This window comes from Trichomycterus rosablanca, chromosome 11 (assembly GCF_030014385.1).
Source record: "Trichomycterus rosablanca isolate fTriRos1 chromosome 11, fTriRos1.hap1, whole genome shotgun sequence".
Lineage (NCBI taxonomy): Eukaryota > Metazoa > Chordata > Actinopteri > Siluriformes > Trichomycteridae > Trichomycterus > Trichomycterus rosablanca.
This window is the reverse complement of record NC_085998.1, coordinates 20,291,847-20,304,171: the sequence shown is the minus strand read 5'-3', so window position 1 is coordinate 20,304,171 and position 12,325 is coordinate 20,291,847. Positions and strand designations below refer to the sequence as shown.

At 41.3% G+C, this 12,325-nt stretch overlaps 1 protein-coding gene across 1 annotated transcript; it reads right to left on the bottom strand.

The window, feature by feature from the left end:
• Positions 1-2,979: 2,979 nt before the first annotated feature.
• Positions 2,980-11,009, bottom strand: LOC134323545 (C-X-C chemokine receptor type 5). The gene is made up of 3 exons (XM_063005083.1): positions 10,635-11,009; positions 9,581-9,844; positions 2,980-4,050 (listed from the first exon to the last, which is right to left on the bottom strand). The coding sequence occupies exons 1-3, from the start codon at positions 11,007-11,009 to the stop codon at positions 2,980-2,982; spliced, it is 1,710 nt and encodes a 569-aa protein (XP_062861153.1).
• Positions 11,010-12,325: the final 1,316 nt, after the last annotated feature.

Sequence of the window (12,325 nt, the reverse complement as noted above, 5' to 3'; positions counted from 1 at the left end):
GAGACTTCAGAAGAGGCTTCCTTCTGGGGTGACAGCCATGCAGACCAATTTGATGTAGTGTGCGGCGTATGGTCTGAGCACTGACAGGCTGACCCCCCACCTTTTCAATCTCTGCAGCAATGCTGACAGCACTCCTGCGCCTATCTTTCAAAGACAGCAGTTGGATGTGACGCTGAGCACGTGCACTCAGCTTCTTTGGACGACCAACGCGAGGTCTGTTCTGAGTGGACCCTGCTCTTTTAAAACGCTGGATGATCTTGGCCACTGTGCTGCAGCTCAGTTTCAGGGTGTTGGCCATCTTCTTGTAGCCTTGGCCATCTTCATGTAGCGCAACAATTCGTCTTTTAAGATCCTCAGAGAGTTCTTTGCCATGAGGTGCCATGTTGGAACTTTCAGTGACCAGTATGAGAGAGTGTGAGAGCTGTACTACTAAATTGAACACACCTGCTCCCTATGCACACCTGAGACCTAGTAACACTAACAAATCACATGACATTTTGGAGGGAAAATGACAAGCAGTGCTCAATTTGGACATTTAGGGGTGTAGTCTCTTAGGGGTGTACTCACTTTTGTTGCCGGTGGTTTAGACATTAATGGCTGTATATTGAGTTATTTTGAGGGAAGAATACATTTACACTGTTATATAAGCTGCACACAGACTACTTTTCATTGTGTCAAAGTGTCATTTTGTCAGTGTTGTCCCATGAAAAGATATACTTAAATATCTGCAGAAATGTGAGGGGTGTACTCACTTTTGTGATACACTGTATATATATATATGTATATAGATATATATGCGAATCAGCCTTGTGTACGGAGAGACACACCCTGATCTACGCTCTCTGTCCCCGCCTCTGTGCAGGCTGAGCTGAGATTTAATACGATGTACGAAGTATTGTGCTAGTGTGTGTTTTTATCGCTGCATGTTCTTTTGTAATGAAAACTGATGTATAATACTTGATGAAAAACAAAGTAGACATCAGGTTTTTTTTACTTTTTTATTGTACATTAGCCATTGCTTTGTACATCACTCACCAATTGGCAGCTGGATTTTACACATAACATTCCTAATGCAACTATTATGTAAATGTAAAAAACACAGGACACAGGAATGAGCATCATGCCATTGGCATTAATCAAAATAAGTAAATTTGATTATTGTTAACATAAAGCATTACATAAAACAATTTCTAAGGTATGTACAAGCTTGGAAATGAGGAATGTGGTTTGTGTTTTTGAGGTGCATTTTGCTAGTGATGCCAGGATCAAATTATCATACATTTTAGGTGTCTATAAGTTTCACTTTATTTCCTGTTATTGTAATACAACCTCAAATTACAAAAAGTTGGGACCGTATGGAAAATGCTTTGGAAAGTATGGAAAGTGCGTATGGAAAGTGTTTTGTTGATATTCATTTCTTTGCAGACAGTATGAGCCCACTATCTTGCAAGACAATTAAAACCACATACTGCACACATTACAAAGGCATGACTGCAGAATAAGAGGGTACGGGTGCTGAACTGGCCTGTCTGTAGTCCTGACCTGTCCCAGATAGAAAATGTGTGGAGACTATTTAAAGGAAAAATGTGCCAATGACAACCTGTATTGTTGCACACCTTAATATGTGTTTGCAGAAAGAATGGGACAAAACACCTTAAACACTTCAGTGCTTGGTATCAACTGTTCCAAAACGTGTTGCGAGAAAGATTGGGAACATTACAAAGTGGTAAATGCTTCATCATCCCAACTTTTTTTGGAATGTGTTGCAGGCCTAAAAGCAGGAATGGATGTTTATTAACAAATAAAATGAAGTTGACAAGGCAAAACATGAAACAAAAAATTGTAAAGTACAGCTGGTAAAATACACTGATCAGCCATAACATTAAAACCACCTCCTTGTTTCTACACTCACTGTCCATTTTATCAGCTCCACTTACCATATAGAAGCACTTTGTAGTTCTACAATTACTGACTGTAGTCCATCTGTATCTCTACATACCTTTTTAGCCTGATTTCACCCTGTTCTTCAATGGTCAGGATCCCCACAGGACCACCACAGAGCAGGTATTATTTAGGTGGTGGATCATTCTCAGCACTGCAGTGACACTGACATGGTGGTGGTGTGTTAGTGTGTGTTGTGCTGGTATGAGTGGATCAGACACAGCAGCGCTGCTGGAGTTTTTAAATACCGTGTCCACTCACTGTCCACTCTATTAGACACTCTTACCTACATAGTTGGTCCACCCTGTAGATGTAAAGTCAGAGACAATCGCTCATCTATTGCTGCTGTTTGAGTTGGTCATCTTTTAGACCCTCATCAGTGGTCACAGGACGCTGCCCATGGGGTGCTGTTGGCTGGATATTTTTGGTTGGCAGACTATTCTCAGTCCAGCAGTGACAGTGAGGTGTTTAAAAACTCCATCAGCGCTGCTGTGTCTGATCCACTCATACCAGCACAACACACACTAACACACCACCATCATGTCAGTGGCACTGCAGTGCTGAGAATGAGCCACCACCCAAAGGGGGCTAACAAAGCATGCAGAGAAACAGATGGACTACAGTTAGTAATTGTAGAACTACAAAGTGCTTCTGTATAGTAAGTGGAGCTGATAAAATGGACAGTGAGTGTAGAAACAAGGAGGTGGTTTTAATGTTATGGCTGATCGGTGTAATTATAAATTAGTGATCACCACATTGTACAGAAAGTGGGGCAACAGTTTGGGGAAGGCCGTTTTCTGCACAAAGCTAGGTTCATAAAGACAATAGATAGTTTGGTGTGTATAAACTCCAGGGGCCTGCACAGAGCCCTGACCTCAAACCCACCTAAGCATCTTTTGGATGAACTAAAACATCAATTGCAAACCAGGCCTTCTATTCCAAGTCAAAACATCAAAATAATCTGCATCTACAGCAACAATGACAAACAAGATTATTTACAGATTATTTGCTGTTATATACTTATACTATATACTGTTATTATATGTATTGAGTACTTGTGGTGCTGGTAGCCATTTCTGAAACAGACATGCTTCTAAACCATCTGCCACATAGCGCAGAGCCACAGAAGGGCACATGTTTTGTCAAAAATCTTAAAAGATCCTTTCTGAACCTCACTCCTACAAAGGCATACAGGATTGGATTAAGGCAGCAGTGGATTACGCCAATGCTCTGAGTCACCAGCAAGCCCTGAGCCAATGTACTGCGAGCCAGGCAGGTTGTCTGTGTCACAATGTCCAGCCTTATCAAAGTGTCCACAAAGAGGGTGATGTTAAAGGGTAGCCAGAACAAGCAGAAAACCAGGGTCACCACTATGGCTAGGCGAATAGCCCCCTGCTTTTCAAGGCTCTGCTGACTGTGGTAAAGGGTGATTACTATAGTGATGTAACAGTAACTCATGATAACCATAGGCAAGAAGAAGCACAACAGGTTAGTTAGCAATCGACTAATGAGTAGCCAGTGGTGAGCATGAATGCCATGGTTGTTAAAAAAGCACTGTATGTTATTTGAGTCATTCCTGCTCGGTGCAACAGAGAGAAACACCATGTTGGGCATTGAAATACCCATACAGAAGAGCCAGAGCAGAGCACAGATGAGGTGGACACACTGGGGCCGTCGGGTATGGAGACTGGAGATGGCATGCACAATGGCGAGGTAGCGATCAAAGCTGATGAATGCCAAAAGCAGACTTCCACACAGTTGGTTCAGGTAGTTCAGCATGCCTATCAGCTTGCACATAAAATTGCCAAAAACCCAGCTGGTCAGCAACTGAGTAATGGCAAATGGCAGGGTAAAGAGCAGAAGCAAGTCAGCCACAGCCAGATGTAACAGGTAGATTTCAGTCATCCGGAGGTGAGCACGACGCTGGAGGAGGACCATCAGGAGGACACCGTTTCCTATGAGGCCCAGGAGAAATACCATGCTGTAAAAGAGGGGCTGTAATACTGTATTATACAGGTGCATAGACTCTTCTTCACCGTCACAAGTGTAGTCACCATCAGGGTAGATGTATGAGACATTTTCGTAGTCAGCAGTGAAGTCAGTAAAAAGCTGATGAGAAAGCACATACATACATATTTACAGTTTCGGCATTTAGCAGATGCTTTTATCCAAAGCGACTTACAGTACTGTGACAGTATACAGTCTAAGCAATTGAGGGTTAAGGGCCTTGCTCAAGGGCCCAACAGTGGCAACCTGGCAGTGGTGAGGTTTGAAACGGCAACCTTCTGATTACTGGACCAGTACCGTAACCACTAGGCTACAACTGCCCTATAATGAGCTATAAGTCAAATCTAGTGCTACTATGGTGCTTGCTTCAGGCACCAACAAATTCTAATGAATTAGGCTAATAGAGGGTAAAAATGTGAGGAATTTTAACTAAAACACAACCTACACACATCAATTCTGTTTGCTTTTAGATTAAAACTAATAAAAAGTCCATGGGAGGGACCTGGAATATTTTCTTGACATGTGAGATCAAGCTACTTCATACTTTCCCCAGTTGTCATCCCAATCTAGTTGTATCCAATTACCTGATTGCATTACGCTTTCTCTCTACTGATTTTGACCTCCACTCTGACTGAGGAGAGCCGAGACTAACACGCGTGTGCAGTACCCGACTGCATCTTTTCACCTGCATGAGGCGAGTTCATATGTGTATCAGCTTTGTGTACGGAGAGACACGCCCTGATCAACGCATTATCCCTCGACTCTGTGCAGGCAGGGGTTGTAATTGCATAAGTTATGAAGAATCCCCTCTGGCAAATCCCTCACCCCACCTCCTCAACAACAGCCAACCACTGTTCGTGTAGGCGCCTGGCCTGCCGGATGGCAGAGCTGAGTTTCGAACCGACAAGTTTGAAATGTCAGCTCTGGTGTGCTCGGTGTTTTACCGTTGCACCAGCTAAGCGCCCGCTGAAAAAGCATATGTGAAAACCCCTCACTGTTTTCGGCAAGAGCAGTTCTGGTGGCTTTGGCTCATTATCAACAGACTTCCTTTTGCTGAGGTGGATCAAAAGATTTTAAATCATGCATTTGTCACTTAGCTCAAGCAAGCAGTCAGAAAAGTACGTGAATAAACTAACAGAAATAATAGCAGCGCTATTAGAAGAAAAAGTATCCCAGCTTGTTTGGAAGCAGGGGTCAGAGTGCAGGATCAGCCATTGTAAAGTGTCCCTGTAGCAGAGAGGGTTAAGGGCCTTGCTTAGGGGCCCAACAGTGGCTGCATAGCAACTGAATGATAGCCCAAAGCTCTACCCACTAGGCTACCACTGTCCCTATTATTTTTTAGGCTAGCCATCTGAACCTTTAAGACCCCCCTAACATTGTGAGTTTTACTTTGCAACTGGTGACAAATGTAAAATGAAGTGCAGAGCTGAACCGTTATAATGGGTAATCGTGGTCAGCATTACAAATCTACTCAATGGACAATGGTCACTTAAAAAGAAAAATGACAAGGCTCCTACAATAATCTTGTATAATCACATACTGGGGGAAAGGGGGTTTATAGAATAAAATGACATGAAATGTTAGTAAGCTGTTGGGCCACTACTCGTTTACATACGATTAGATTAAATAAAGGAAAATAATTTGAAAACTATTTAAAACTTAAACAGTAACTAATCACACAAGGGACAAGGGTGTGTTATTATCTGGTAGTGTTAAGTGCTCTTTTAAAATTCCTATATTTATAGTTTTAAAATAATTAAGTATTGCAAAATGATTCTTATTATAAATAATAATAATTATCATTTAAAATTATTATAAGTATTAATAATTATAATAAATTGTGAATACAGAGGTTAGCCAGCTGACAGGAAACCCTGCAAAGGAAACATTCTCATCCTCCCTTGTGTTAAAAAAAAACAAAAAAAACATGTAAAATATTTTAAAACATGTATAAATATATATTTTTTATTTTTCTGGTGTATTTGTTTATTTATCTGGTTGTAATAAATAATATATAAATATACAAAATATTTATAAAATATAAAAATCCTGAGCTTTTTTTTCCTTCAGTAAAAGTATTCTATTGCAATATTAAAACTGTCTGTGCATAAAGTGTATTACAGTATTTATAATGCCTTTATAAGGACTACATTAATACATGTTGACAAATGCTGAAAAAATATAGCATTAATTAATATTTACAAATGATTTATGGTGATTTTAAACATTATTTAATAATAAAAAATGCATATCTATTTTAAAAAAAGAGTAAATAGCTGTACTCACCTCAGAAAACTTAATATGTTCAGTTAACTGATTCATCTTGTTTTTGATAATTAACAAATTTGATATTTCCTAAGAGTGAACCCAGACACCTACCACAACATCAAAACTTCAGCCAAGCGTGTTTCCAGGAAGCATTTTTTTTTCAGCTGCAGTGCTGTTTTGTTCTTTTTTTTACCCACTTATTGTTCCGCTATTGTTCTGTGATTTTTTTTAACTACAATAATTCAAATAAGCTAATGGTGAACATGAAACTGTAAGCATGTATGAACGTTTTTCATTTTCCGTTAAACGTATTGTACCGTATGCTGGAAGAAATCCAGCTTTTGGGTTAACCAAAGATTTCATTTTTATTGCATACATATTACATTTGGTGAACGATGCACAGCTCATTTAAAATGTGTATGCCAACTCAGTTAATAATTCTAGATATCAATCTGTGCAGATATTGTAAATTCCAAATGACAACTGATGAAAGGCATAAGCAATTTGTTTAACTATATATAATGTGTTCAAGACCTTAAAGTTATAAGTTGATATACAGTATCTATATCTGTAGGAGTTATGCACTTGTGTGGAAAAAATACATCATAATTTCACCGTATGCTCACAGGAACATTTATCTAGATGGTCAGAGGTATAAATAAGATGAATCAGCAGCTTTTGGGGCTTGTTTGTTCACACTCAATACTTGATGGTTCTTTTGTTTTGGACAGATTTTTATCTCAGTTTTTACCCCTAGACCTCATCAAAGTACTATTTTTCATGTTCTTTTATCATGTTCACACTCAATACTTGATGGTTCTTTTGTTTTGGACAGATTTTTATCTCAGTTTTTACCCCTAGACCTCATCAAAGTACTATTTTTCATGTTCTTTTAATAGCACAAAGAAATTCATTTATAATAAATTATAATCACTAACAAACAAATAGAAAATCACGCCACTAAGTTAACTTACATTTGTATTTACTCTGTGTATATGTACTGCTCTCTCTACGTGTTATACTTCCGAAGCGTTAACATAGATTAAACAGCCAGCCAAACTCTTTTTAAGAGCCAGGAAGATGAACGTTCTTGTTCCTTTAACCCTCCTATTACCTTCAAATTTACTAACCTTTTATCCTTGGGGTCAATTTGACCCCAGCAATTTAAACCTCCAGAAAATGATTATAATTAAAATTGTTACCCAAGTTTATGTCACATACATTATGTTTGTTTGTTGACCACTTAAATAGCCTTTAAAAGCACCGCACCCACCCCTCTTATACATCCAGAATACCTGTTGTGCGACTATGGAGAAATATGCAGATCACCATAAAATCCTAAAATTGGACCTAAAATTGGAAGTAGAGATATTTTTGGTGTTTTAATGGATTTAATGTGTTTTAATGGATTTATATAATTTCTAAGTACATATTTTTGTTTTCTATAACATTTGGAATGTACTGTATAACAATTTCTGTTAGCAAGAATAGTAACATGTATTATGTTTGAGGTTAATTTCACACACACAATTTCAAAAATTTAGAAGGATTTTATTTGTAAAACAGATCATCATCATCGTATTGTCTAGGGACAGCGGCCACGAAATGCAACCAGACATTCATCCACAGTCACGTGGGGGCCTGGATTGTAAAATAGGGTAGTCGCTGAACCCACTTGTCCCATACATCCCATATTGCTATTGTTTGTCACGCTCTCGTCGACCCTGCCTTGTTTCTCTGTCATCAAAGCGTATGACATGGAAGAAAACATGGGATGTGTTTAGAGACATGGTGGCTGGAAATATTGCCCTTCCAGTGCCAGCAGCCCGTAACCGATTATCAATTTACATTACATTCGAGTCATAAACATCTCAGAATCATACAATACTTACATTCATTGCTAGTGATGTTGCAAGTGACACCGTAGCTTGCGTAAAAAAAAACAAAGCAGTGGTTGTATAGCAGTGTATCGATGCTTGATTTGTTTAACCGCAGTCACGTGACCAGTGACGCCTGAAGCTTCGTTCTGTACGAAGAATGTGACTGCTTTGCCCCGGTTTAAAAGGAGCGCGAACCCCCTCTAGGGTTTCGACCTGTTTCGAGCGTTATCATTGGTAGTCGCGGTAGTGAAACTCTTTCTATTGAGTGGAACCAGCAAAGAAAAGAGGGAGGTCAGAGGTTTGGGAACATTTTCGCCAGATATCCACCAATAAGGTAAATGTTAATTATTGTTATCATCATAATCATCATAATTTAAATAATATGAAAAATAGGACTGATAATTTGGGGTGGAAAAAGAAAAAAATATTTTTTTGCTTTCTGAAAGGTTAATACAACAGGTTGTAACAGATGAAAGTAGTATAAACTTATGCAAAAGTAGCGACCATGCTTTCGCTATTACATTCGGACCTCCTGCTGTGCAACAACTTTTTACCTCCGTGGGCGTCAAACAAAGGTTCCGCTGTCAAATATAAACGAATGTAAACAAACACTTCAAGTTTTTTAAGTTATTTAAGAACATAAAACATATATAATCAGAACACTCCCCGTCTGGCATTTAATGCCACTTTAGATTTAACAGTCCGCTCTTGACCTTTGGCCTTCTTTAGGCAAGAGTAGGACAACATCCGTAATAGGTCTGAAAAAAGTCTTTACTTTTCCTTGTGATGCAGTGTTTATTTCAGTCTTTCTGACCTTCCCATCTCTGCTTGGAAAGGTGGCAGTGATCAGACCCATAGGCCACTCGTTACGGGGAGACTGCGTCTCTTTAAGCAACACAACGTCCCCGACCTGAAGATCTCATGTTGCTGTGTGCCATTTGCGCCTTGGCTGAAGAGTGTGGAGGTATTCTTCTCTCCATCGCGTCCAGAACTCATTTGCCAGAGCCTGCACTTGTCTCCACTGACACTTTAACAGATCCTTTTCAGTAAAAGTGCCGGCTGGAGCAGACACCCCTGGCTTTTGAGTTATCAGCATAGCAGGAGTCAGCAACAGCTCTCAGTAGGGACTCCAAAGTGGATATAGAGGGTGCTCAGATCTTGTAGCGACTTTTTCCACATTTCCCACTTGTTCAGCTGGTCTGCAAGGAAGTTCAGCATCCCATTCTGGGGCCTCCGTGCTTCTATCTGGAAACTGACTGCTTTCCTCCCAGCCATTTTAGTGGTGCCAGCGCAGGTCCTCATCAGATAAGGAGCAGGGCTACCGTGGATGACAAAGAACTGGAAAAACTCAGACCTGGCCAGCATCTTCGGTGTTCTTTTAATAACCTTTTACATTCTTTGAGCGGCTTCATTTTAAAACCTCTACATTTTTCCAGAAGGTGTGGCTTGTTATGAAGTGGACAGAACTTAGCTGGTTCATTTACCTCATTCTCTTTTTCACGTTCGTCGGCTTTTGCAGCCACGTCGGTTTTGTGGACAGATATGGCAGTCCTCGTACCCTCGTGTCTTCCTGCAGCTCTCTCGTTGCGGTGATGACCATGGTTGTTGTTGGTCAGGATAAAGCTGGGGTCATTCCTGGCCTTTGCTTCACCTCGGACAAAGTCAGCAAAGAAAGAGAATGGGGGAAAGCAGACTTTGTGATGTTCTTTATATCTGGAACCAGCAGAAAGCCATTTCTCTTGTAGGTTCTGTGGCAGGTTTTCGACAATGGGATTGATGCCTCGTGGTGTATCGAGATAGCTGAGGCCAGGTAAGTACCCGTATGTTTTTGCTAGGAGTAGCTCTATGTGCAGGTCACTTAGTTCTCTCAGCTTGATGTTTTCTTTTCAACTGATGTAAGGGAAACCGTCCAGCCGCTTGAATAGAGCACTCTCTATTACTTCAGGGGTGGCATAGCACTCTTGAAGTCTTGTTCAAGATGAATACAATGCAGCTTGGGGATCAATGACATAAGCTGCTCGGATTCTCTTAACGTGGTCTGAGGACTCTTTTCCGAGCCACTTAATAAGCAAGTCTAGCTCTTCACTGGCTGTTAACTCTAGGCCCTGTGTTGCGTTAAAAAAGGAGGATTGCCATGCTCTAAAACTTTTGGGCCGATCGTCAAATTGATATAGCCCAGTGGTTAACTCCCTGCGAGCCAGATATTTAGCAAAGTCTAGCATATCAGAGGCCTGAGTGACAGGAGGGCTCGGTGTTATTCCTAGGTGAGTGGTTTAGGTAGCTTACGTACTTACATGGGGAGCAATCTTGCTGCTGACGGGCTCTGGATGGACAGTGAGAGTACGGAGTGGGAAGCCGAGGTGAATGTGGCTGATTCTCCGACGTGGGTAGGCACTTACTTTGTCGTGTGTCTGAATAAACAGATCGGGCATCGCGGGGGGATGTATGGCTTACCACGGAGGCTTTTCTCGACGCTGGTGACTCTTTGATACGGAGAGGAGACTAGTCTGGAGGGGGGGCATCGGGGTTGAAGCTAACCTGTGCCAGTTGTTCCACGTACGTCTCCGTCCACTGCTGTACCTCCAGAGGTGTGACGCCACTCCTTGGACTAAGCATGTCCTCACACTCCATTTCTGCTGCCGCTTCTAAGACTTTAGGCTCTGCATTGGCAGCAGCCGCTGTTTTTTCAAGTCCAAGGGCTTGCAAGCTTGCTTCCAATGAAGCCTTTTCCAGAGCCAATCTAGCTTTCTGCTTCTTTATTTCTAGCTCTTGTTGTGCAAATGCAGCTCTGGCGTGCGCGGCTTTAGCTACAGCTCTGGCTCTTGCGGGCCCACCAGCTACTGAGCACTTGGAAGCAGATGTGTGCCTAGATCCGGACACCGATTGTGCATTTTCTACTGAATAGTTCTCCATATCTGTCGAATTAATCGTTCTGACAGTATGACTTTTCACTGTACTGCTCTCTCTACGTGTTATGCTTCCGAAGCTTTAACATACAGTAGATTAAACAGCCGGCCAAACTCTTTTTAAGAGCCAGGAAGATGAACGTGCTTGTTCCTTTAATTACTCAAATCAGAGTGAAACTACAAATCAGAGTGAAACTACAAATCAGAGTGAAACTACAAAAAAGGCTCAAAATACATTCCATAATCGTAACCGATCGATTATCAATTTACATTACATTCGAGCCATAAACATCTCAGAATCATACAATACTTTGCTTTCTGAAAGGTTAATACAACAGGTTGTAACAGATGAAAGTAGTATAAACTTATGCAAAAGTAGCGACCATGCTTTCGCTATTACATTCGGACCTCCTGTTGTGCAACAACTTTTTACCTCCGTGGGCGTCAAACAAAGGTTCCGCTGTCAAACATGAAATTGTATAAAACAGTGCAAGAGTAATGTAAACAAACACTTCAAGTTTCTAAAGTTATTGAAGAACATAAAACACATATAATCAGAACAGTATATGTTTTGTCCCAGCAGTCTGGGAAGGTGGGGTTGGTGCAGCAATATATTATGCTAGCCCACCATTGCTGAGAACCAGGTTCGAATCTCAGTAAAGCTTTTGCCCGACCAGGTTTCTAAACAGACATAATTGGCTATGTTTGATGAAGTGGAGGTGGCCAAAGTCCTGTGATATATTGGTGCCATGTCCAGTGTGTTCCTGCCTTGCACCAAATGTTTCCAAACCAAACCTGCTGCAGCCTTTATATGAGGGTTCTTCAAAAAGTTTCCACACTGTATTTATTAAGAATTTCTACGATGCCCAGGTGGCACACCAGTGCAGAGATTCTGAACTCCTCGGTTCGAAACTCTGCGTTGCCACCGGTTGGCTGGGTGACATCCGCTAGCACACCAGTGCCGAGATTCTGAACTCCTCGGTTCGAAACTCTGTGTTGCCACCGGTTGGCTGGGTGCTATCTGGCAGGCACAATTGGCAGTGCCTGCAGCAGATACTAACTGGCCACCGGATCTGCAGGGTGGGGGCCGGACTATGTGTGGGGTGGGATCTTCATACGCTGTGTAAGGACCCTGATTGGCGGAAGAGACACCTGTGCAGAATGCAGAGGCAAGAAGAGGAGGGCTGTGCACGTGTCAGAAGAGGCGTGTACAGCGACGTACTCTCTTCGGATGCAATCGGGTATCCCTCAGTAGCGGAAGACAAATTGAGTGTGCTAATTGAGTGCACAAATTGAGTATAAAAAAGCCAGTATCTCCAGAAA